The 22,072-nt window shown below is 44.0% G+C and overlaps 1 protein-coding gene across 1 annotated transcript in view; it reads left to right on the top strand.

Annotated features, from left to right (window-relative positions):
* The window catches only part of plekha7b (pleckstrin homology domain containing, family A member 7b), a 93,756-nt gene extending 76,957 nt beyond the window's left edge, over window positions 1–16,799 (top strand). The window contains 12 exon segments of the mRNA XM_048262529.1: window positions 2,367–2,478; window positions 2,669–2,814; window positions 3,396–3,584; window positions 4,013–4,115; window positions 4,554–4,645; window positions 7,054–7,085; window positions 7,087–7,318; window positions 10,877–11,053; window positions 11,712–11,845; window positions 11,995–12,137; window positions 13,867–14,042; window positions 16,040–16,799. Of these exon segments, the coding sequence (XP_048118486.1) occupies window positions 2,367–2,478; window positions 2,669–2,814; window positions 3,396–3,584; window positions 4,013–4,115; window positions 4,554–4,645; window positions 7,054–7,085; window positions 7,087–7,318; window positions 10,877–11,053; window positions 11,712–11,845; window positions 11,995–12,137; window positions 13,867–14,027 (1,521 nt within the window). The 3' untranslated portion in view covers window positions 14,028–14,042; window positions 16,040–16,799.
* The last annotated feature ends 5,273 nt before the right edge of the window (window positions 16,800–22,072 follow it).

Below are 22,072 nucleotides of genomic sequence, written 5' to 3'. Positions count from 1 at the left end.
ATAGTTAAAAGGTAAAGATCATAATAAAAAGAAAACATAAAACACAAAGGTAAAATCATTTAAAAATAAAGAATAATTAGTAAGCAAAAACAAAGGCAAAAGTAGTAAAAAAAAAGTAATAAAAACAAAGTAGAATAATTATCGAGGCAGAATCAGAATTTGTAACTCGGCACAGTTAGCAGAAAGCGTCTGAGAACAGTTTGGTCTTAAGTCTAGATTTAAAACTGGCTACAGTTGGGGCCTTTTTAATGTCATCCGAAAGTTGGTTCCACAGCTGAGCTGCATAGCAGCTAAAAGCTGCTTCACCATGTTTAGTTCTAACTGTAGGTTTTACTAGCAGGTTTTTCACCTGGGACCTGAGAGGACGAGAAGGTGTGTACTGCTGAAGCATGTCTGACAAGTATTTAGGTCCTGCTCCATTTACTGATTTATAAACAAGCAATAGTGCTTTAAAGTCAATTCTGTGACTTACTGGAAGCCAGTGCAAGGACTTAAGAATTGGAGTAATGTGGTCAGTTCTTTTAGTTCTTAGAGTCCTAGCTGCTGCATTTTGTATCACCTGAAGCTGTTTAATAGTCTTTTTAGGAAGGCCTGTGAACAGTCCATTGCAGTAATCAACCCTGCTGGAGATAAATGCATGAATGAGTTTTTCTAAGTCATGTTTTGACATCAGCCCTCTGAGTTTGACAATATTTTTGAGGTGGTAAAAAGCTGATTTCCTCATTTTTACCAAATATAATTACTTCAGTTTTTTATTTGTTCAGCTGAAGAAAATTTTGAGACATCCAGGTGTTGATTTGTTCTATACACTGACACATAGATTCAAGAGGACCATAGTTGTTTGGTGATAGAGCTAAGTAAATTTGTGTGTCATCTGCATAGCTATGATATGAAATCAAATTATTTTGAATGATTTGTCCAAGTGGGAGCATATAGAGGTTGAATAATAGTGGCCCCAAGATCGACCCCTGGGGAACACCACAGGTCAAGGACGTTGGTGTTGAGGTACAGTTTCCGATGGCAACAAAGAAGCTCCTTTCTTGTAGATATGATTTTAGCCAGCTGATAACTGTGCCTGTAAATCCAACCCAGTGTTCTAGTCTGTGTAGTAAAATATTGTGATCAACAGTGTCAAATGCTGCACTAAGGTCCAGTAGCACTAGGACTGATGTTTTACCTGAATCTGTGTTGAGGCGTATGTCATTGGAAACTTTAATGAGAGCTGTTTCAGTGCTGTGATTTGCCCGAAAACCAGACTGAAAGTAATCAAAATACCCATTTGATGTTAGGAAGGTGGTTAATTGATTAAAGACTACTTTTTCAATAATTTTGCCAATAAAAGGTAGATTGGATATGGGCCTGTAATTGTTTAGCATGGAGGCATCCAGGTTATTCTTCTTGAGAAGTGGCTTTACAACAGCTGTTTTCAGTGACTTAGGAAAAGTGCCAGACAGCAATGATACATTTACAATTTGAAGGACATCCGCCGCTATGAGGTGAAAAACAGAGGCAGAGTTGGTAGGCAGAGTGTCTAAGACACATGTGGAAGGGCTGAGATTCTGTACCGTTTTTTCAAGTGTTTCGTAGTCTATCAAGCTGAACTCTGACATCAAGTTTAGTTTCCCTCTGTTTGTTGCACACACTCACCCCCACATAACCCCACCCTCCCACCTGCACACACTCACCCCCACATAACCCCACCCTCCCACCTGCACACACTCACCCCCACATAACCCCACCCTCCCACCTGCACACACTCACCCCCACATAACCCCACCCTCCCACGATCATTCATAACACTCATCTCCTATAACCCCACAATGGTCACAGTCTCATCTCATCTGCACCTCACCCCATCACCGGTCAGCAGGGCACACCCTAACGCTCATCAATACTCATCCCCCAGAACCCCATGGTCACTACGGTCTGGTCTGCTCACGCTCACCCCTACACAACCCCATCAACTGACCCTCCGATCTGCCCCCTCAAAGGCCCTTTATTTTCCTTCATCTGTCCCTTCTGTGTGACTGCTCATCATAACATTCTGCCGAGGCTTGTTAACAGTAACTAAATAAACCCATTGCTTTATCAGACAATTTATATTGAAATTGGCCCAACTGTCTCATGAGATGTAAGCACTAAGTACTTTGCGTGGTTTTTGAGAAGGGAAGCGCATGATGAAAATAGACAGACAGTGATGACATGGAAAAGTCAGAGCACTCCCTAAGATGTGTGTGTATCTGGCCTGTCTCTGATTGCCTCTGATCCGTTTGTGGTTGTGTGTGTGTGTCTGTGTGTGTGTGTGTGTGTGTGTGTCTGTGTGTGTCTGTGTGTGTCTGTGTGTCTGTGTGTCTGTCCTTCTGCAGCAAGAGAAAGCTCAGTTGAGGAAGGAGCTGTGGCGGATAGAGGATGTGATGGCTGGCTTGAGCTCCAGCAAAGCCAACTACAAAATCACAGTCGACTCAGTGCAGAACCCAGGTGAGAGGGGCCCTGTACCTGTGTCTTTGTCCATGTATGTCTGTAGATGTAGATGTGTATTCTGCACATTGGTGAATGTGTATGAATTTTGGAGTGCATTATGCTCAGTGTGTGTGTGTGTGTGTGTGTGTGTGTGTGTGTGTGTGTGTGTGTGTGTGTGTGTGTGTGTGTGTGCATGTGGGTTCCACAGAGCGGAAACTTGTGCCTTCAGTGTCCTCCTCAGTGCCTTCCCTCTCGGCGAGCCCGTCGGCAGGGCAGCTGAAGTCTCTTCCGCACAGCCCCTCCCAGCCTACCCAGCAGCCCGCTGGCCTGCACGCTGCACACAAACCAAATTGGGTGAGTGCTGGACAGCGTAGCTTCAGTGTGTTTGGTCACTATAGACGTTCTCTCCTTCACTCAATGGATCCAACAGAGCTGTTAGGTTGGATCTGAAAGGTGGGTGTAAAAGATGAAGGACCCCCATTCTTGAATTCTTTTGCTAAATGTCATTACTCTTTCCCTGCTGCACAGTGGCTTGAAGACTGGGCAAAGATATGCCATGAGACTACTGGTGCCCAAGACCACAATGCTTGCTCTGTTGAAAGCAGAACACTTCATGCGGTCAGATTATGATCAAATAAGAGTTTTAGAGAGACCAGTTCCATGGAAGCACTCAAAACACAGGCTTACAGATCAAACCATTTCATGCGTCTGCCCAGCTGGCCCCAGGGCTTCTTCCTAGGTTTATTCATTCAGAGTCTTTTTTCTTGTCCCAGTCCACTTACTGCTTGCTCACAGGGATGGAGTTCAAGCTGGGCTCTCTGTCTTGAGACATTCATATGTTATTGTGCTATAGATGTTGAATTGTATACATACTGCCCACTATAGTTGGAAATGTGCCATACACTGTACTGATGCATTGGCCATCTGTTGGACAGGCTGAGGAGGGTGCTCCACCACGGCCTCCTCTTCCTCAGCTCTACAGCCCTGATGAGCACCCCCCTGAAGTGCCCCCTCTGCCCAAGGAGTCGTCCGTCATCAGGCACACTTCTGTCCGAGGCCTCAAGCGCCAGTCCGACGAGCGCAAGAGAGACCGCGAGATCGGGCAGTTCTCCAACGGAGACAAGGTTGGACACTCTGGCCAGCAGGGGGAGGGTTGGGATCATGCCCTGTCCAGATAATTTGCACTTTCCTAGATGCCTCCAGTTTTAAGCAGGCTTTTATACTGACAAGTCTTGACCATGAAAGAAACTGTCTCCGTACATACTGTAGGTAGTAGTACATCTATGCCCACTGAAGAATCCAGTAACCAGTGGGTTAAGATGTCTGAAGTTTCCCCAAAGATACGTGTGTATGTCAGAGCATTCCCTTTGGGTCATTCAGTCCCTGTCCAGAAGTATACTCAGTTGTCCAAGAGAGGAGAGCTTTCTCTTTGAGGGCATCAGATCATCAGATAAGCACAATGAGCTCTCTGTGTGTTTGTGGAATGGGGGGGGGCATGGTTGCAGATGGATAGATGGATGAATGGCTGAAGCCTGGTCTCCCCGGTCCACAGGTGGAGCTGCGGGCGTTTCTCAGCGAGCCAGAGCTGAGAGGGGTCAGTGGGGTGCAGGGGGCCTCAGCGCTGACCAGCGGATACCAGACCCTGCCCAGCAGAGGTACAGTAGGCCTGCACCAGCAGCATCCACAGCACACACTGCTTGCTGACTAATGACTTAATGACTATGTTGTCTCATATGCATTAGCTGAAAGAGCTGGACAGTATGTTGACAAGTTACTTGCTGTTGATCTGCTGACATGTTTACCCAATTATTCTCAAATTTCAAGTCAATTATATTTATATTTTTATATATCCATCCATTTCTCATTATTGATCTCACCAATTTGGAGCATGCTTCCTGGAGTTTGGGATTACAGAGATAGTACCTGCACATTGAAGCCATGTTGCCACCCTGAAATGTGATTGTAATTGTTTGTTGAAGGTTGTGGTTTTAATACATGACACATGATATTGTGAGTCAACACAGCAGCATACTTTGGCATTGTGTTTTTTTATTTTTTATTTCTTTACTGACACTAAAAACTCTCTGTGTCAGGAGTAACAGGCTCCTCCTCGCGACTGAATCAGTCCACCAACATTTCATCTTATGTCACCCTGAGAAGAGGAGCATCGGCGCCAGGCTTGAAGGTGAGTGGAGTGGAGAGAGAAAGATATATAGAGAGAGGGAGAGAGAGAGAAGGAGAGAGAGACAGAGAGAGAGGGAGAGAGAGAGAGAGAGAGAGAGAGAGGAGAGAGAGAGAGAGAGGGAGAGAGAGAGAGAGTCTGTCCCCAACAGAGGAGGGGCTACAAGAGAGTCTGTCAATCCTGGAAAATTACTCTCAAATTTGGAATCTCCCCATAAATAAAGAAAAAACAAAAATAATGATATTTCAAAAAAAGACACGTTCAACAGAGAATAAATATAATTTCACCCTTGGTGAAAACAGACTTTCACAAGTGACAAATTATAACTATTTGGGCCTAAATATTTCCTCCACAGGCAATTTTAATCTGGCTATTAAAGACCTGGTTGAAAAAGATTTTTGATTCAGTTATCAAGCCCATTATCTTATATGGTAGTGAAATTTGGGGCATCAACATAATTATGAGGGACATCAAAATAATTATGAGCTATGGGACAAAAGCCCAGCAGAAACACTACACCTGGAATTCTGTAAGAACATCTTGGGGGTACACAGGAATGCAACAAATATTGCATGCAGGGCAGAACTGGGAAGATATCCACTATTAGTTGATATACAAAAAAGAGCATGCAAATTTTATTACCATGTACTGTCCTCAAAACCAGAGGAATGTAATCACAGTGCCCTTCTACAGAGGAGAACCCACCCAGAGAGAGATCCTTTTGATTATCTTATATCAAAACACAATTTCAATTTGAATACACCTGACATGTCTCAAGCAAAGTTAAAACATATTGAGAAATTAACAAAAGATGAATATTACAAATATTGGCTAGACAAAATTAAAAAATCCAAATATTATAAAAAAAGGAAACTTCTAACTTCCTTCAGAATTAGTGAGCACACTCTGGAAGTTGAGAGGGGTCGGCACAGGCAGACATGGAAACCAATAGATGAAAGGCTAGGTCTACAATGCCACGAAGGAGTAGTAGAAGATGAGTTACACTTCCTCACAGAATGTAAAAATGACACCCTGGTTAGGAGAGAATTCTTTGACCACATTGGCAAGATTGCTCCCCAATTCCCCATGCTACCCAATGAAAACAAGCTCCCGTATTTGTTGGGAGTGCACAGTTGTGCTACGATAGCAGTACAATTCCTGACAGAGTGTCAAAGATTGAGAAAGTGAGTCCTTATTATTATTATTATTATTTTACCATTATTTGTATTATTATTATTTAAATCTATACAATTATACCACATGTGTAAGCTTTGGCAACACAATGTTTTTTGTCATGCCAATAAAGCTAATTTGAATTTGAATTTGAGAGAGAGAGAGAAGGAGAGAGAGACAGACAGAGAGAGAGAGGGAGAGAGAGAGAGAAAGATATATAGAGAGAGAGGGAGAGAGAGACAAAGAGAGAGGGAGAGAGAGACTGGCTGCAGAGCCTAGAGTCAAAGGAGCACTTTAAAGTCTTACTGGGGCTTAGGAGGCAACAAAGCATGGGGGCGAGATGCGGACTCAAGATGATGAGATACCGCTCCCTGGTATAAAACGCTGAATGCACGGGGGAAAAAAAGTTCATCTGGGAAGTGTGTGTGTGTGTGTGTGTGTGTGTGTGTGTGTGTGTGGGAGGGTGGGTGTGAGCGACTTGAGTGCAATGCTAATGAATTAGCGCTCGCTACATCGCCCTGATGTGGGATGAGAAAGAGTGTTGCTCTCTTTCTCTTACTTGTGCTCTTTTTTTCCACGAGTGTGTACACACACGCCCACAGCCACACACACACACAAACACACACACGCACTACCCACAGGCCCACAAGGACACACACACACACACACACACACACACAGCCAGTCATTTCATGCTAACACCCTATGTTGTGTGTGTGTGTGTGTGTGTGTGTGTGTGTGTGTGTGTGTGTGTGTGTGTGTGTGTGCAGAAGAAATTAAACAAGCAAATGAAGCAGCAAAGCTTTGAAATGTTCTCGCTGCTTCTCTGATCCACCCCATTCTCTCTTGCCCTCCCTCCCTCTTTCTTCTCTACTTCTTTTCCCATCCTCTCTTCCTCTCTTTCTCTTTCTTCCCTCCTCTTTCTCTCCAGATCGCAGTGCCTTCCTTAACTCACTGCCTTTCTCCAATGCCCTCTCTAACTCTTTCATTCTCTCTCTCTCTCTAAGGGCTCACTCTATCTCCTTTTTCCTCTTTATTTCTGTATCTCTCCTAACTCTCTTATCTTCTCATCGCTCTCCTCTCTCCCTCCTCCATCTCTCTCTCTCCATCTTTCTCTTCCTCTCTTGTACAGTTTTGACTCTACAGTCTTGACTCTCCTCCACAGAGTACTCTGGAGCATCTGTACCCCCCTCTCCCTCTGGTATGGTTTTGACTCTACTCCTTCTCGTCTCCTGCAGGAGAGACCAAAGAGCGCTCTGGAGCGTCTGTACTGGAGACCCTGCGCTGCAGCGGGGTCGCATGAGCGCCGAGGAGCAGCTGGAGCGCATGAAACGCCACCAGAAGGCGTTGGTGCGCGAGCGCAAGCGCACCCTCAGCCAGGGCGAGCGGCACGCCTCGGCCTCTGCCTCCGTGGCCTCCTCCCCGGCCGCCACCGGTCCCCGGTCCGGCTCGTCCGCGTCCGGAGCGACCACCCCGCGACCCGTCTCAGCTGACCTGGGATCAGTACGTTAGAGTTACCACAGCAGCTGCCAAAACTGGCCACTTCATACTTACAGTATTTACATACAAACATGCGTTAGCTCACAGTGTTCACACACACATAGACACACACAAGAATAATTTATCATAACCATTATAGTGTACGCATAAACACACACACTGACTGAAACTCACCCACACATATACATAAACAAGCACATATAGTCTGATAAACAGACATACACAAACTCTACACACTCAACATTCCTAACTTGTTAGCAGAGCTTGATTTCCAGACTAATGAGCATAGCTGTGGCAGTGGCTGAACTAGGTGTATTTCCATGTGTAACATAGTGTGATGATGTTAAAGCCCAATAGGAAAAGCAGGCGGAGCAGGTGGAGAGTATGTGACAAACGTTTGTGTAGAAAGCAATGAGATGTGGAAATGAGACTGTTGAAGTGCCTCACAGAGGGAGCTGCTCGTACAAAGAGAGTACAAAGGATATGGACAGCTGCCTATGCAAGGAAGACAAAATGCCATGTGTTGTGCTATTTATTTAAGAAAAGCTTTTTTGTAGAGATTTCTATATGAAGCATTTCTACATGAGTCTAACTTAAAGAAAAAAAATCTGAGTCTAACCCTGTGAAACTAGTAATGATTCCCAAGTGCCTTTTTTTCATGTGTGGGAAATGACGTTTTTGTTTGTGAAATGTTTGGGTCCCCCCTCGGCCTCTGGAGGCTGGGGAGAGTAAATCAGAGGCGCTGAGGCAGTACCTGGAGGCTCATGGGTCCATTAGAGGGGTGGGGGTTGGGATGGGCGGCGGATGGACGCGGGAGGACCCCGTTACTCTCCCCTCCTCCGTCTGCCTGCCCACCCTGTGGACGCTGCGCTAACTCATCCATGCAATCCTGGCTTGTCTCCGCCTGACCCCCCTGTCCCCACCCCCGCCTGCTTCCCAAACCTCCTCAGGCAGAAAGGAAGGCGCTTCTCTCCGCCGCTGTCCCTGTTGTCTGGGGTTCTAACGCTGGTGGCATGGCTATGGCTCAACAGGTGGGGATTGGACCCATGAGTCCAGTCTGCCTGTTCACCTATTACACATCAGTCACACACACACACACACACACACACACACACACACACACACACACACACACACACACACACACACACACAAACATACACACACACACGCACTGTCCATCTCACTGTGACTAAACCATATGGCAGCCAGAGCTCTCAGGCCTTACCGCATTGTTACATTCATCTCTTTTTATGTCTTTTCTCTGACTTTATTTATTTCTTCTTTTTCTCTCTTTCTATCATCCAGTCTTTTTACTCTTCCTCTCTTTCACATCGTTGTGATATCTGTTCCTGATCAGGCATCATTGTGCTCCACAGCGCTGACATCAAGTCTGTTTATTATTTGCTCTTTCACATTCTCTCATTACCCAGTCTAGTCTTCCCATCTGCTGCAATCACCAACATGGCTTGTGTTTTACATGTGTTTTATACCCAATAACGCGGCAGTGGTGCTGATTAATAATACAGTGTTGAATAATGACTCATACTACAGTGATCTGCCCCCGCCGTGCATATCATCGCTGGCTAATCTAAACTAATGCTGGCTTGTTATTTTTGCCCGTAAGAAAATCAACAGCATGAAATCACTGCTCATGATTTTATAGTCCTGCTATCTGGCCATGGGCGATAGGGCGAAGTGTGTGTGTGTGTGTGTGTGTGTGTGTGTGTGTGTGTGTGTGTGTGTGTGTGTGTGTGTGTGTGTGTGTGTGTGTGATATTCAGCTCGAGGACAGCATTTCAGTGCTTGTCAGTCCGGAGGGGTGGTTAACTGCTAGCTCTAGCACTGTGTAGGACACTCATTGAGCATGTGCGGTGGGCTTCTGAAGGCTCGCATCACAACTTTGATACAGCACAGGCTGCATCATAGCAGGTCAGAGATTAATCTGCTAACTGATAAGTGATTGCACTGCTCCAGTAACTTTTATATGGGGGGGTTAAATCTTGTAGAAGTTTACACAGTCAAAATAAACAGTTTGCTAATAAATAAAGTGCTCGCCGTGTTCTTTATTATTTTTTCATTATTTGAAATGGTATGTTTATTATTGGAAAATGAAGCATGTGTTTTTCAATATTTCCCTTGCCATTCTGCTTTATTTTCATGTTTGTTTCGTGCTGTAAGCACAATGATGCCTGTCAATCTGCATGTGTTTATTTTTGGCTGTTGATTATTGCCTTTGTCCTTATGTTCACCTTGGAAATGATCTACGCTAAGGTCTCAGAGCTCAGATGGCATAAACACAGTAAAGTTTTCACAAGGACCTGGGTTAATTATGTATTAAACGCCAGTGTCCACAACGCTTACAGGTATGCCAACCTTATTCCACATACACTTAAAGGCTTTTTCAATGGCCAGTTGTACCACTGATAGAAAAAGTATATTACACACTGCACAGCATGACAACCTATTCATGACATTGAACTCTCTTTGCACATCATGTAAACTAATCCCCTACCACCGTAGTTGTCATACAAAGCCAACCAGAGACATTGTGCAAGAATGTCATGTTTTATGCAGAAGTCTTGTCCTAAGGGCAACTGTAAAAGAAGAACTCAACGCTTCTCCCTGAAAGAACAGACAGTGATGTATAGCTGTGAAAAGGATGTATCAGCCTAGAGTCGGCTAGATTCCCAGCCCTGTCTCTCTCTCACACACACACACACACACACACACACACACACACACTTACACAGACACACAATGGCAAGTTCATTGGTGGGTTTCTATGGTGTGAGGCTAGCAGGATATAGTGATTCACTGTTCATCTTACAAGGATTGTGGCATTTTGTTAAAGGCCATATCATCTGTTGACCTTGAGGAGCCTTGTGTCTCCATTCAGCAGCGCTGCAGCCCTGACCCCCGCGCTGCCATTCACTGCATTCAAACCTCAAGCACTATTCTCAGCTCAAGGTGCCAAGGGGGGCACTACTCCTTTCTTTGTGTCTCAGATATCCTAATAGAAGTCTAATTACAAATAATGGCATTTAGGAAGACATTTAGAAAGAATTGCTGTAAAATGAAAACCGTGAAATATCAGTATAAACTTTTCACCCCGTTTTTCTGATGGAATACAAGTCAAAAGTTCCACTGGAGGGCAGGGGAGGTTAATTGTGTAGCACGAGAATGAGTTAAACAATAGCCTTATTGGGTGGATGTTGACAGAATTTCCTGAGAATAGTCCGATACTGTCAAAAAGAGTAGAATGGGCAAGGTGAAGGTTGCTTGGAAAGAAGATCAGAGTGTGTTCAGCAGCTAAATATGAGTCTCTGATTTGTGAGTGCAAACTGTTTTTTTTTCTGATCATGTTACATTGTGTATATCTGTGTACTTGCCTGTGTGCGTGTGTTCGTGACTGTGTGTGTGTGTGTGTGTGTGTTTGATGATTGTGTGTATTTGATGTCTGTGTGTGTGTGTGTGTGTGTGCGTGCGTTTGATGACTGTGTGTATGTGTCTTTAATGGCTGTGTGTGTGTGTGTATGTGTGTGTGTGTGTGTGATCCCAGTGGAAGCGCGAGCAGGAGTTTGACCTGCAGCTGCTGGAGCGTGCGGTGCAGGGAGAGGAGCGTCCGCCGGAGCACCGGGAGAGACCGCGCTCCCAGTCGGACGAATGGCTCACCCTGTGCTCCATGAAGGAGCTGGACCTGGAGCCAGTGGACTACACTGTGGACCTGAGCAAAGAGGTGGGCCTAAGTGTTTGGACAGCACAAACACAGTCCAGCTTGCATAAGGACCTGAGGTGGACACGTCAAATGACTATGTGTAGTGTGAACACAGTGCATGTTTGAAAGAAATGAAGAGGATGGACAAATGCAGTTGAATTTGAAGTGGGTGTATGTGAGAAAGAGACTCAATACTGACATTTAAAGTCTGGTGACTTGGTGCTTACCCTGTAGGGTTCTGGCCCCAGAGCTGATCAGATCCCCATCTATTCTATTAACAGCCTCCGGAGCTGAAATACGCCCACCTCCTCCCATAGTGTACATCTTCCCCTCCTTATGCGCATAGCACACAGGGTCCCATGCCTACGAGCCCCTGAGCCCATGAGGCATTTTTCTAGCTTTGCCTTGAGGCTTCTGCAGTAGGGGCTATATAATGTACTGTTTATCTCATTGCCAATGAACTTCAAACCATCAACGACTTTCTCAAGGGCATTTTGCTGTATCATGCTTGACTTTGACCTCTGTCCTACCACAGCTAGCTCAGCTTCATTTTAGACTAAGTGTGTGTGTGTGTGTGTGTGTGTGTGTGTGTGTGTGTGTGTGTGTGTGTGTGTGTGTGTGTGTGTGTGTGTGTGTGTGTGTGTGTGTGTGTGTGTGTGTTGTGTGTGTATGTATGCAGTTGTCCAAGCCCAAGAAGGTAGAGATCCCTGAGCGCTACGTGGACCTGGAGCCCGAGGAGCCGATCAGCCCTCAGGAGCTGGAGGCCCGCCACCGCAAAGTGCAGCGCATCAAGAGCATCCTGGCCAAGTCCAGGTGCAGCACTGTCTACGTACTCTCAACACATTACTCATGTCAGAAACAGCAACATTGTTGTGCCACGCACCTACATGTGTGTGTGTGTGTGTGTGTGTGTGTGTGTGTGTGTGCGTGCGTGCGTCTGTCTGTGTGTGTGTGACTTACAGTGTCCAGAACATACCCCCCACGGTGGTGGTGGATAAGTGTGAGCTCCCGGACCTGGACTCTGCATTGCAGGAGCAGGAGAGGATCATCACCATGTCTTACGCTCTCGCCTCCGAAGCCTCCCTCAAGAGCAAGCAGGTGGCAGGTACGCACGTACTCGCAGGCTCTCATCACATCTGCCATCATATATTAGAGCTTTTGTGTCATGTGAGCTCTGAACCTCTCCACTCCACATGGACACACACACACACACACACACACACACACACACACACACACACACACACACACACACACATTGACCTATCTGCAGAGCATCAAAAATGATAAGTTTCAATACCACCCTGACAGTAGATTAGATTCATCACTTCTCTTCTCATTGAGCTCTGGTGAAAAGATGACAGAGAGAAATGATTGAAGGAGAAGAGGCACATCTACTTTGAGACACCTGCATGAAGAAGAAGCCAAAGAAGATGAAGAGTGAAAAGTGAAAGCAGAAGAGTAAAGAAGAAGAAGAAGAAGAAGAGAAAGAAAAAACCCAAAAGCCGGCGTTCTCTGGATCTCCCATCTCTAATAACTGAACATTATTCCTTATTAGTGGGGGATCTTATGAGTAGACAGTGCTAATTGCACGTCGTGTTAGACCTTTCAGACGGGGAGGAATCTCTTGATGGGGCTATTTTTTCGGGACTAATCAATGCGGCGGAGAGAGTGAGTGAGGAGAGGGAGAGGAGAGGAGCGCCTGGGCTCCAGCCCCTGTGTCCCGTGGCTGCTCTTTGAACACGCCTCAGAAGCGGCATAAAAGCGCCCCCAGTTCACCTTTCATCTTTGCAGCTTCTGCAGCCGAGCCGTGGCCTCACTCGCTCCAGCGCGCTCACACACGTATTCCTGTTCACACACTCCTGCTCACACACCACACACACTCTCGTGCTCTCTTGCCTCCCATCGCTGCTGCTGCCGCCGCCACAGAACACCGCCGCCCCGACCTCACAGACGAGTCGCTCAAAAAACACCTTGCGGCATCTCACACGCACACACACACACACATACACACACACACACGCACACTAGGCAAGCGCACTGCGGAGCTGACAGGCCCTGCTTGATGGGCCTTTAATATGCAGGAGCGCAGAAGTCAAGTGTTATCAGGGCGTCTCCCCCGGAGAGGAAGGTGTCAGGGCGAGAGATCACAGGGGAGGGATTCCTGTCCGTGCTGCCACTCGCCATTTGCGTTTCCTCTCCTGAACGCACCTGAGCGGCCGCCCAAGCGAGCGAAACAAGGTCCGGCAGCGGAGAGAGTGAGGGAGCGCGTGCCCAGTGAAGGGGAGGAAGAAGGCTGTGTCAAGGCCAGAGGAGGTTTCGTTTCAACTTTGGAGGCAGACACGTTGGAGCTGCATAAAAGCGTGTCGGGCGGCTGGGCCTGGCTGCGCTGACAGGAGTGAGTTTAAGGGGAAGGAGCTGTGTGGGCAGGCCACTCCACTCACTGGGCCGATGGGAGAGGAGTGTATCCTGTCAGGCCCGTCCTGTCCCTGGAGCCGGCTGATCAGGGTTTAGCTCACGTTACTAGAGACTGGGGTGTGATGATGTTCCACGCTTATTTAGTGTAGTGCTGTGTGTGTGTGTGTGTGTGTGTGTGTGTGTGTGTGTGTATGAGAGAGATGCCTGCATGAGAGAGTGAGAGACCACTATAGCCACTAAACACCTCCTCCGTGTGTGTGTGTGTGTGTGTGTGTGTGTGTGTGTGTGTGTGAGAGAGAGAGAGTGAGAGACCACTATAGCCACTAAACACCTCCTTGGTGTGTGCTTTTGATTGTTTTAATAGTGCTCTTCTGTCTCTCTCTGTATCTCTGTCTCTGTTCCAACTTCACCTCCAGCTCCTCAGCAGGCTAACGACGCCGCTGACTCCCCTCCGCCCTTCTCCCCTCTTCTTCCTCCTCCACCTCCTCCTCCTCTCCCGCCCCCCACCGCCTCCTCTGAGGCACCTCCTCCTCCTCCCCCTCCCCTCAGCAATGGATTTCACTACACCTTTGTCTAATCAGAGCAAATAAAAGTAAGCACTAATGGCTTGTTTCACGTTTCGCGCATCTAATATGCTGGCGGGGTGCTGCTAAATTGTCTTGCCGTGAACGCGGAGCGCTCTCTCTGTGTGTGTGTGTGTGTTTTGGCACGGCACCAGCTGCATGTTGACACGCTGCGCTATTGTGATGTTGCCAGCTGACGAAGCCACTACTGTACCTGCTGTAGTGTAAGTCTTTGTGTGTGTGTGTGTGTCTTTCGTGTGTGTGTGTGTGTGTGTGTGTGTGTGTGTGCATCCAGCATGTGCATCTGTATGGTGGGAGTTTAATAGTCAGTGTGTGAACTGTGTGCAAATGGCTTGTGTGAGCTCGTCAGCAGCTGTTTGGAAGATGGGGGGTAAACAAGCTTATTGTGAATTGTCTGTAATTGCACAGGTGTTGCTCACCTTTTTCCTTCCGTGCCGACTTGGCGCCATCTGTGACCTGGTAACAGGTTAGCAGGTCGCTCTCATGAAGCCCCCACCCCCCCCAGTAGCAAGATGTCAGTATTCTCCAATATACTCCGTTCGACCATATGGGAAGATTTTCCAATTCAACTCCCTATAGTCAGAATGAAAATTTGAGCAATTACCAAGGCCCAACCACAACCATGTGTTGCGGTCCATTTCATGTAAACTTACCCACCAATGTTACCCACCAATGTTTCATTAAATTGGTGTTTCATAGTTTCATATCAACAGTGCATTTGGCTATGGCTTGTTCTCTGTTTACTTGTATGCATGCTTAAGTTGCTATTGTGTCAGTGTGACCTCTGTGACTGCTGTTTCTGTGATTTCCCCCATGGCCTGTGTGCTTGCATGAACTTGGACACAAAATGCCTACATGCTCTGCTTTTCTTTTCTAAATGTTTGAACTAGCTACAGTAGTGGACTGGGGTACTGGACATTTAGCATCTTGGTCATCAGGTGTGGGGAATCCAGAGAAAGTTGGCCGTGAAAGTGCACGTTGGTAGCATAGTGGGAGCACAGTGGAGTTTGTCATTTTTCATGCCTAAACACATTCAAACAAAAAGCACCAGGTTTTAGATATGAGCAAGGGAGTGAGGGAGCAAGGTAGCGAGGGAGCAAGAGAGCGAGGGAGCAAGGGAGCGAGGGAGCAAGGGAGCGCTCCCTCGTCCTCACTATTCTTCTGAACTTGTTTGCACAGATTGGTTACTTTTGATATACAAAAGTTAATACCTGTCACTGAGAGATGTGGATAGCAGGGAGTAAAAACAATGATTTTCATTTCATTTCATTCTGAGCAAAACTCTTTGTACGATCCCGTTCCAGTGTTCCAAGGCCTCTCTTTAATGGTAACTGCTTAGAGCATTATAGAAGAGTGGCTAATAACATTCCTTTTAAAGTGACAATTATTGATTTACAGTATGGCAGGTGGCACAATAACCTGAGCTTTTTCTGCACAATAGCCTTACAGCTTAAGTCAAAGTGCCTTAGAAATCAAGGTTAACTTTTAAATGCACTGTGCCTGAGTTCAGGCGTGGGCCGAGATTTGAAAGTTATTATATCTTCAGAAATGTATGATAACTTCAATGTATGAGATCTTCAGAAATGTATGATAACTTCAGGCACAGAAATGTTCCTTGCTTTAAACCCTGTAAACCTAACCTATACATGTTGCTACCAACTGCATGAAACTAGACCTAGATATTTTCTGGCATTTCTCTGGTATGTTATTTCACACAATGTTTCAGTAATTTAAGTTACATTTTTTTAAAAGGTAGTCAGATAGTGTTGGATAGGAAAACCATCTTACTAACTCACAGTAGGGTAGACAATGTTACGTTACGGTTCCGTTAATCAAAAAATGTGTTAATCAAAAAATTCCGTTAATCAAAAAATAATCCCTGGTGTACAGAAATCTGTCAGTGAGTGGCTGTCGACAAATCATGTTGAGTTATAAACTGACTAAATGTCTCTTGTTGTGACAGTTCCATGTATCTAACTTGCAACATTTTTTGTTTCTCCCACAGCCAAAGCTGTATTTGGACACTGATGTGGTGCTGACAGACTGTGTAATCGGCGTAGCTTGGCTTCCCCATCTCCATTCACCCCCCAGTAGACGAACACTAGTGCACACGGGGAAGGGCAGACATGGCTAAATGCAGCATAACTCATTTAATGATGCATTATTTTGTCATAGACCATGAAGTTATTATTTTGTATAGCAAACAGAAGTCATTGCTGTGGAGACTGCTGTGCATATATTAACTTGGGAAATGTCTAACAATGGTAATCTTACAATAGGAAAAAGAAAAATACATTTTATACATGTTATTGCACTTTTAACACTCTACTGTATCATAGTGAGAAACTGATACTGAGCTGATCTATTTTATTTCTCAGAGAGAGAAAAGACGTGTTCTGTGTTGCAGTGAAATCTGAGTTTCAGAAGGAAAGATGCAATAGAGTGTAGAGCAAATGTAAAAGTATTATGCATCTGGGAGATTTGAAGAAATGACATGCGGTACAGTAATAATTGTGTCAAATGTTGATTGTATTTTTTATCAACTCAGATGATATTCTTACACCAAATCACTTGAAATATTATTTTTGTGTATCTAGCACTGCCAGTTTCCTCTTAGCTTGCCAAAAGGATTTTTATTTTTGCCTACAACATCTTGGAAACTATAACCTTTATCAATATTTTCTGAAAAAAAGAGGAAAAAAAACTGTGGAAGGGGCAGACATTTTTTAAGAAACATGTAAATATTAAAATACATTAACAAGTTACTTGCCTGGATGATCTTGTCATTCAAAGAAATGCATAATTCAGCTTAAAAGACAACTCATAAATGTGGCAATGATTGTGTTACCCTTCACAGTGAACAGAAATGGCCCTATGTGTTTTGGCAATTTGGCAGACATGAAATAAACTTTTCAGTTTTAGAACTGACTGGTATGAAAGTGTGTGTGTGTGTGTGTGTGTATGTGTGTGTGTGTGTGTGTGCCTGCGTGAATACATGTAAGACTGATGACTTTGTGTCACCTTCTCTTTCATGTTGGATTCTTTGTTGAAAGTGTTGCAGTGTTTGATGTTCCTGTGTTACAAAAGGTTATAATAATGGCATTGACCAATTTTTCCCAAGTTCAGACTTTACACAGAAGCTCAAGGTAATTGCATTAACTCTTCCAGCTGACTGAGAGACATGGGATATAATACTGCACCGGTTGTGTAAAAGGAATAATAATAATAAAGTTTGAAAACTTTATTTTCTTTATTTCTTTGCTGTATTTCTATACGGGATATATAATCAAGGTAGTGAAAATATGGCAGCTCTAGTTCTTTTAATATTTTTTCTTTCTTTTGTAACAGCAGGAACTAACAAGAAGGAAAAGAAGAAAAATTATTAAAAGAATTTTGATTTGCCGAACTGTAACCTATGCTCCATGCTAACCAGGTACAAAGGGAGAGTACAAAACGCATTCTCATCACAGTTCCAAGAATTCTCTTTGAACATTTTTATTGATTGCATTACATTTTATTCTAGTATTTGAAAAGGGAGCTGACTAACAGAGGTGAACTTCCAAACTCAGACTAAGAGGTGAAGTTTCAGAACAAAAAGAAATAGGTAGTGAAGTGGAAGAAATCTTGAAATGTTTCTTCAGTTCAAAGGTTCTCATTTTAAAAGGGCATTTTTAATTCAATACTTCTGTACTTTCCACGGTGAGGAGAGTTGGTGGTGATGGTATGTTGGCATAGCTATGGTGCAGAATAGATCGTATAATATCATCGATTTGACCTGCTTTGTAATTGTTACGAACAGCTGTGGAGCCAACCACACATTCAATTTTTAAAACCAAAACAATGCAACCTGATGTTTTGACACACTCCACTTTGTAGCCTGTTAATGTGTTGTTTTTTAAAATGCAATGTGTTTCTCTGACATTAATATCTAAAGACATTTTAGAGGAGGTTAAAACAAAAAATGAAAGAATGAATTGGAGACTCTCTGCTCTTCTGTTGGACGAGCTAGCGGTTGCGTTGCTGTGCTCTTTTGTGAGATCTTTATCTTTAATTGGCAGATAATTACTCCCTCTCCCCTTGCAACATGCCTGGCTTTGAAAGCACCTGTGAGAGAGTGATGCGCCTCCCATGGTTCCACAGTAGGAGCTGCCACAACTCTCCTCATCAGAGTGAGAGGTGGAAGGAGGGTTTGTGTGTTTGTGTGTGTGTGTGTGTGTATACATCTGACAAATATGACACAGAGCACACTTACTTATGAGTGTGTATATGTGTGTGTTTACTATATGTGAGTGTGTGTATGTGTGTTTACTTTCTATGTGTCTGTGTGTGTGTGTGTGTTCATGTGCATCAAATGGCCAAGCCTGGTGGGCATCAGTCAGATCACATCCGCTGTTCTGCTTATTTTGCAGTAAATGGAGTATTTTTCCTCCTCCTGCAGAAATCCACTCAGGACCATCCATAGAGAATTATGGCATTTCCATTTATTGACGTTTGGCTCCGAGTTCATATACATTTGTTATTCTACTTTCTAGACTTCAAAGAGAATAAAAAAGACCAATTATGCTAATGCCATCCTGCTCTGTTAAATGCAATGAATCCCTCACACATCAACCCTTTACAAAATGCTCTGCATTTCTCCAAAAATGGTTCTCCAGTAAGACTTTTGTGAACGTAACATAATCACACTCTTAGAAATGTTGATGATTAATTGAAAACCTGTAGTTCATGGCATTCATGTCAATGTCTCTTTGCGTATGTCTGGTTATCAGTTCAGCTAATAGCACAAGATATCAGAGGCATCCGATATTCTAAAATTCCAATACTATAAAGAGGAAAAAATGTCTATGAACATGGTCTTAAAGCAAGCTCAAAGATGTATAAAGCAAGCTCAAAGATGCTGTAAGAATTATTTTGGTCATTTTTGTCCTTTAGGTAATTACGACATACACTTTAAAAGAGAATAATTTCTTGAGTCTGAAATAAAACAAACAGCATAAAGATATATGACTTCCCTGACATGGTGACAGTGGAAGGGAATATGGCATAAACGTCAAGATCTGCACAAAGTTGCATTTCACCACACAATGGAGCCATGACTGGTGGCTTTTTGCTAAATGCTTAGAAGTGTCTGAAGTAATTAAGTGGAAACGTCAAATGTGATCTCTTGTCCTGTTCGTGTTCCCTCAAGTGGACTAATATGACAACAGCCTGGGAGCCGTGGAAGCTACCTGCTCAGAGGACATCGCTACAGGGAGGATAGCCATACTCAACATGCAGGAGTGCTTAAGACCTCCCCTGATACAGAACGCATGCAGCTGTGTATGGTATCAGGAGTGTGTGTGTGTGTGTGTGTGTGTGTGTGTGTGTGTGTGTGTGTGTGTGTGTGTGTGCGCACTGCAGTTTTGTTCCAACTTATCAGAAACACAGGGCAGAGTTGGGAGACTCGAGGCTGCCTCACAGCTGCGGGAAAGCCGATGCCAAACAGGAAAGAAATCAGGTTAAAAACGTCATACATGCTCTTTTCAATATTACATTATCACATGTGAATAAGGCCTTGTCTGCTTTAGGGATTGGCATATTAAAATTCAGTGTGAAATTGTAGAGATTAGACTAGTGACAAAGAGAGACAGTTGCAGTAAGAGTAGACACATCCATGCAAGACTCCAATTGCACATCCCAAGAGTCCATATTTATAACCCTAACCAACAGGTGTTCATCATCACAAAGCTTAACACAGTTAAAAGCATTACAATGAGGAAACCCTCAAAGTGTCACAGAAGAACAGTCAATTCAATTGTGCTTGGCTCCTACGCCAAACCGTATTGAGATGAAACAGTGAGCATTTGTGAGTATAATGATATTTCTCATTCATTCCCCAGCCCGGGTCTGAGGCAGGCAGACAGGAAAGCTAGTCTTCAATTCCTCTCCTCACCGCAGGGATCCGGCTGCATTTTCATGCTCCAGTTGTGCTTTCACCGCTGGGAACAACAGAGAGCTAATACAAAAGATTCTTTAAATATGAATGCTATGTTATGCTCTTTTATCCTCATTGATTTAATATCCATACTTTCATAAGGATGAAGGTTAATAATTGAGGTGGTCTGTTCAGCATCATTGAATGTTCTTCTGGTGTATCATTTCTGCCTAACCACAGAAGAATACCGTAGTCGACCAGGCCCTCAGCTCCAGGGCAAGATTCTGCTGTTATTTTGCTCAACATTTAAGAGTTTCTTTTGTGGATGATTGGCATATTTTATATGACTAATCTAGTCTTCACTAGTGAAGACTTGGATGTGTTGACAGACACTGTGGCTCACGGGTTTGGAAGACAAAGCGAGATCAATAGCCAGAATGAAAGAGGTGCACACAATTAAGTTTGAACACATAAAATATGCTGTGTTCAAGGAAACAATAAAATGCTCCTGAGCTCCTTAAATGCTTTGAGTTTACAATATCTACAGTAGGGCGGACATTTTGTACACATAAATGAACCAAATGTCTTGGGGCTCAGCTATTTGAACCAACAATTCTTTTAACTTGGGAAGCCTCCAAGCACCACCTTTTGAATTGCATTAAGGTAAACACTGTCTCAAGGCATCAAAACAAAACACCACGCTTGAATTTCTTGCTGTGTTTGCAAATGTTGCACAAATGAATCATTAATAGGTACCTTAATTAGAAGAACCTTGCCGGATTGCTAAAGCTCTTGATAAAACGCTTCCATGAACTGTGCAAGCACGGTATGGTGCTGTGTCGTTTATTCAGGCATGTAGAATGCTTGTGTAAGCCAGCAGCCCAGGAGTGTTCAAGGTTTTTGTTTGTTTGTTTTAACTGCTTTTATGCTATCATTTCATACATTTCCACTCAAATGAAGGCTGCTCTTGGCAGGACCCATTTTTTAATTGCAGGTTTTGTGCCTCCTTTCCTGTGATATGAGCAGGTCTGAATTCCTTTGAGCTCACAGTTTTTGTGGGCAAGTGTCTAAAGGTGCCAGTTTTTTTATATTCAAATGAATATAACTGTAAGCTGAGCCCACTAGCTGACTGACATCATCAAAATGAAGAACTACGGCTGCACCAGATGGTGCAAAGCGCTGAATATCAATAGACTAACATTTTGCATTGCGGCCTTTTTAGACTTGCAAAGTGTAGTAAATAGTTGGTTATGCATAGCAAGATCTCACAATAGAGTGATGGAGCAGTTTTGCTCTTTTGGTCTCAATCACATTTAGCATCACTTCTAAAACACAAAATTCACAAAGAGTCCAAAGTTCAAAAATAAGGTATTCGAAGGTACTTTTTGATGTCAGGAACATAAAAGTTTGAAGGACAGAGGAAATCCAAGGCAATATATGATATAACCATTAATAAAAAGGTAATAAAAATACCATTAATAAACAAAAGATGCCAAAAATGCCAGAATCATGTGATCAGGCCATGGGCTTGATGAGCACAGCCAGTTATATAAAAAGCCTCACACTTGGTCCAAAACCATAATGGGAAATATATGGGAAAACCTAAGAAGTGCCGCCATCTTCCACATCAAAATACACTTTAAGCTAATACATCGGGCATATGTTACCCCTGTGAAATGTTTTAAAATGAAATTAGTCTTAAGCCCCACAGTAAGTGCCCAGATGAAGCACTTGGCACAACAATGCATGTTTTGGGAGTGCCTCCCAATCAGACACTTCTGGAATGATATATTTTCTGTAACATCATCACTACTTGGTATTGCTATAAAACCCAACCTCTGCCTCTGCCTTCCTGATGATGATTCACAGTTATGCTTCTCTTTCAGTCACTGCAGTGAAAAAGGGGCATTTTAAGGCGTTGGTTCCACCCAAATCAGCTCTTAAAACAATAACAGCTAACTGCCAATCAATATATCACCTCTCTTGGCTGCACAACTGCATGCCTCAACAAGGCCAAAGCCACAACTATCCATGATGACGTTATCCATTCCAGACCCTCTTTGAGAAAAGAAGAGACGTGACAACAATAACAGACAGCAGTTACAATGTTACGATCAAAAGAAG

This window comes from Alosa alosa, chromosome 14 (genome assembly GCF_017589495.1).
Source record: "Alosa alosa isolate M-15738 ecotype Scorff River chromosome 14, AALO_Geno_1.1, whole genome shotgun sequence".
Taxonomy (NCBI): domain Eukaryota; kingdom Metazoa; phylum Chordata; class Actinopteri; order Clupeiformes; family Clupeidae; genus Alosa; species Alosa alosa.
Note: the sequence above shows the minus strand (reverse complement) of the source record. Positions and strands in the feature narration are given on the sequence as shown.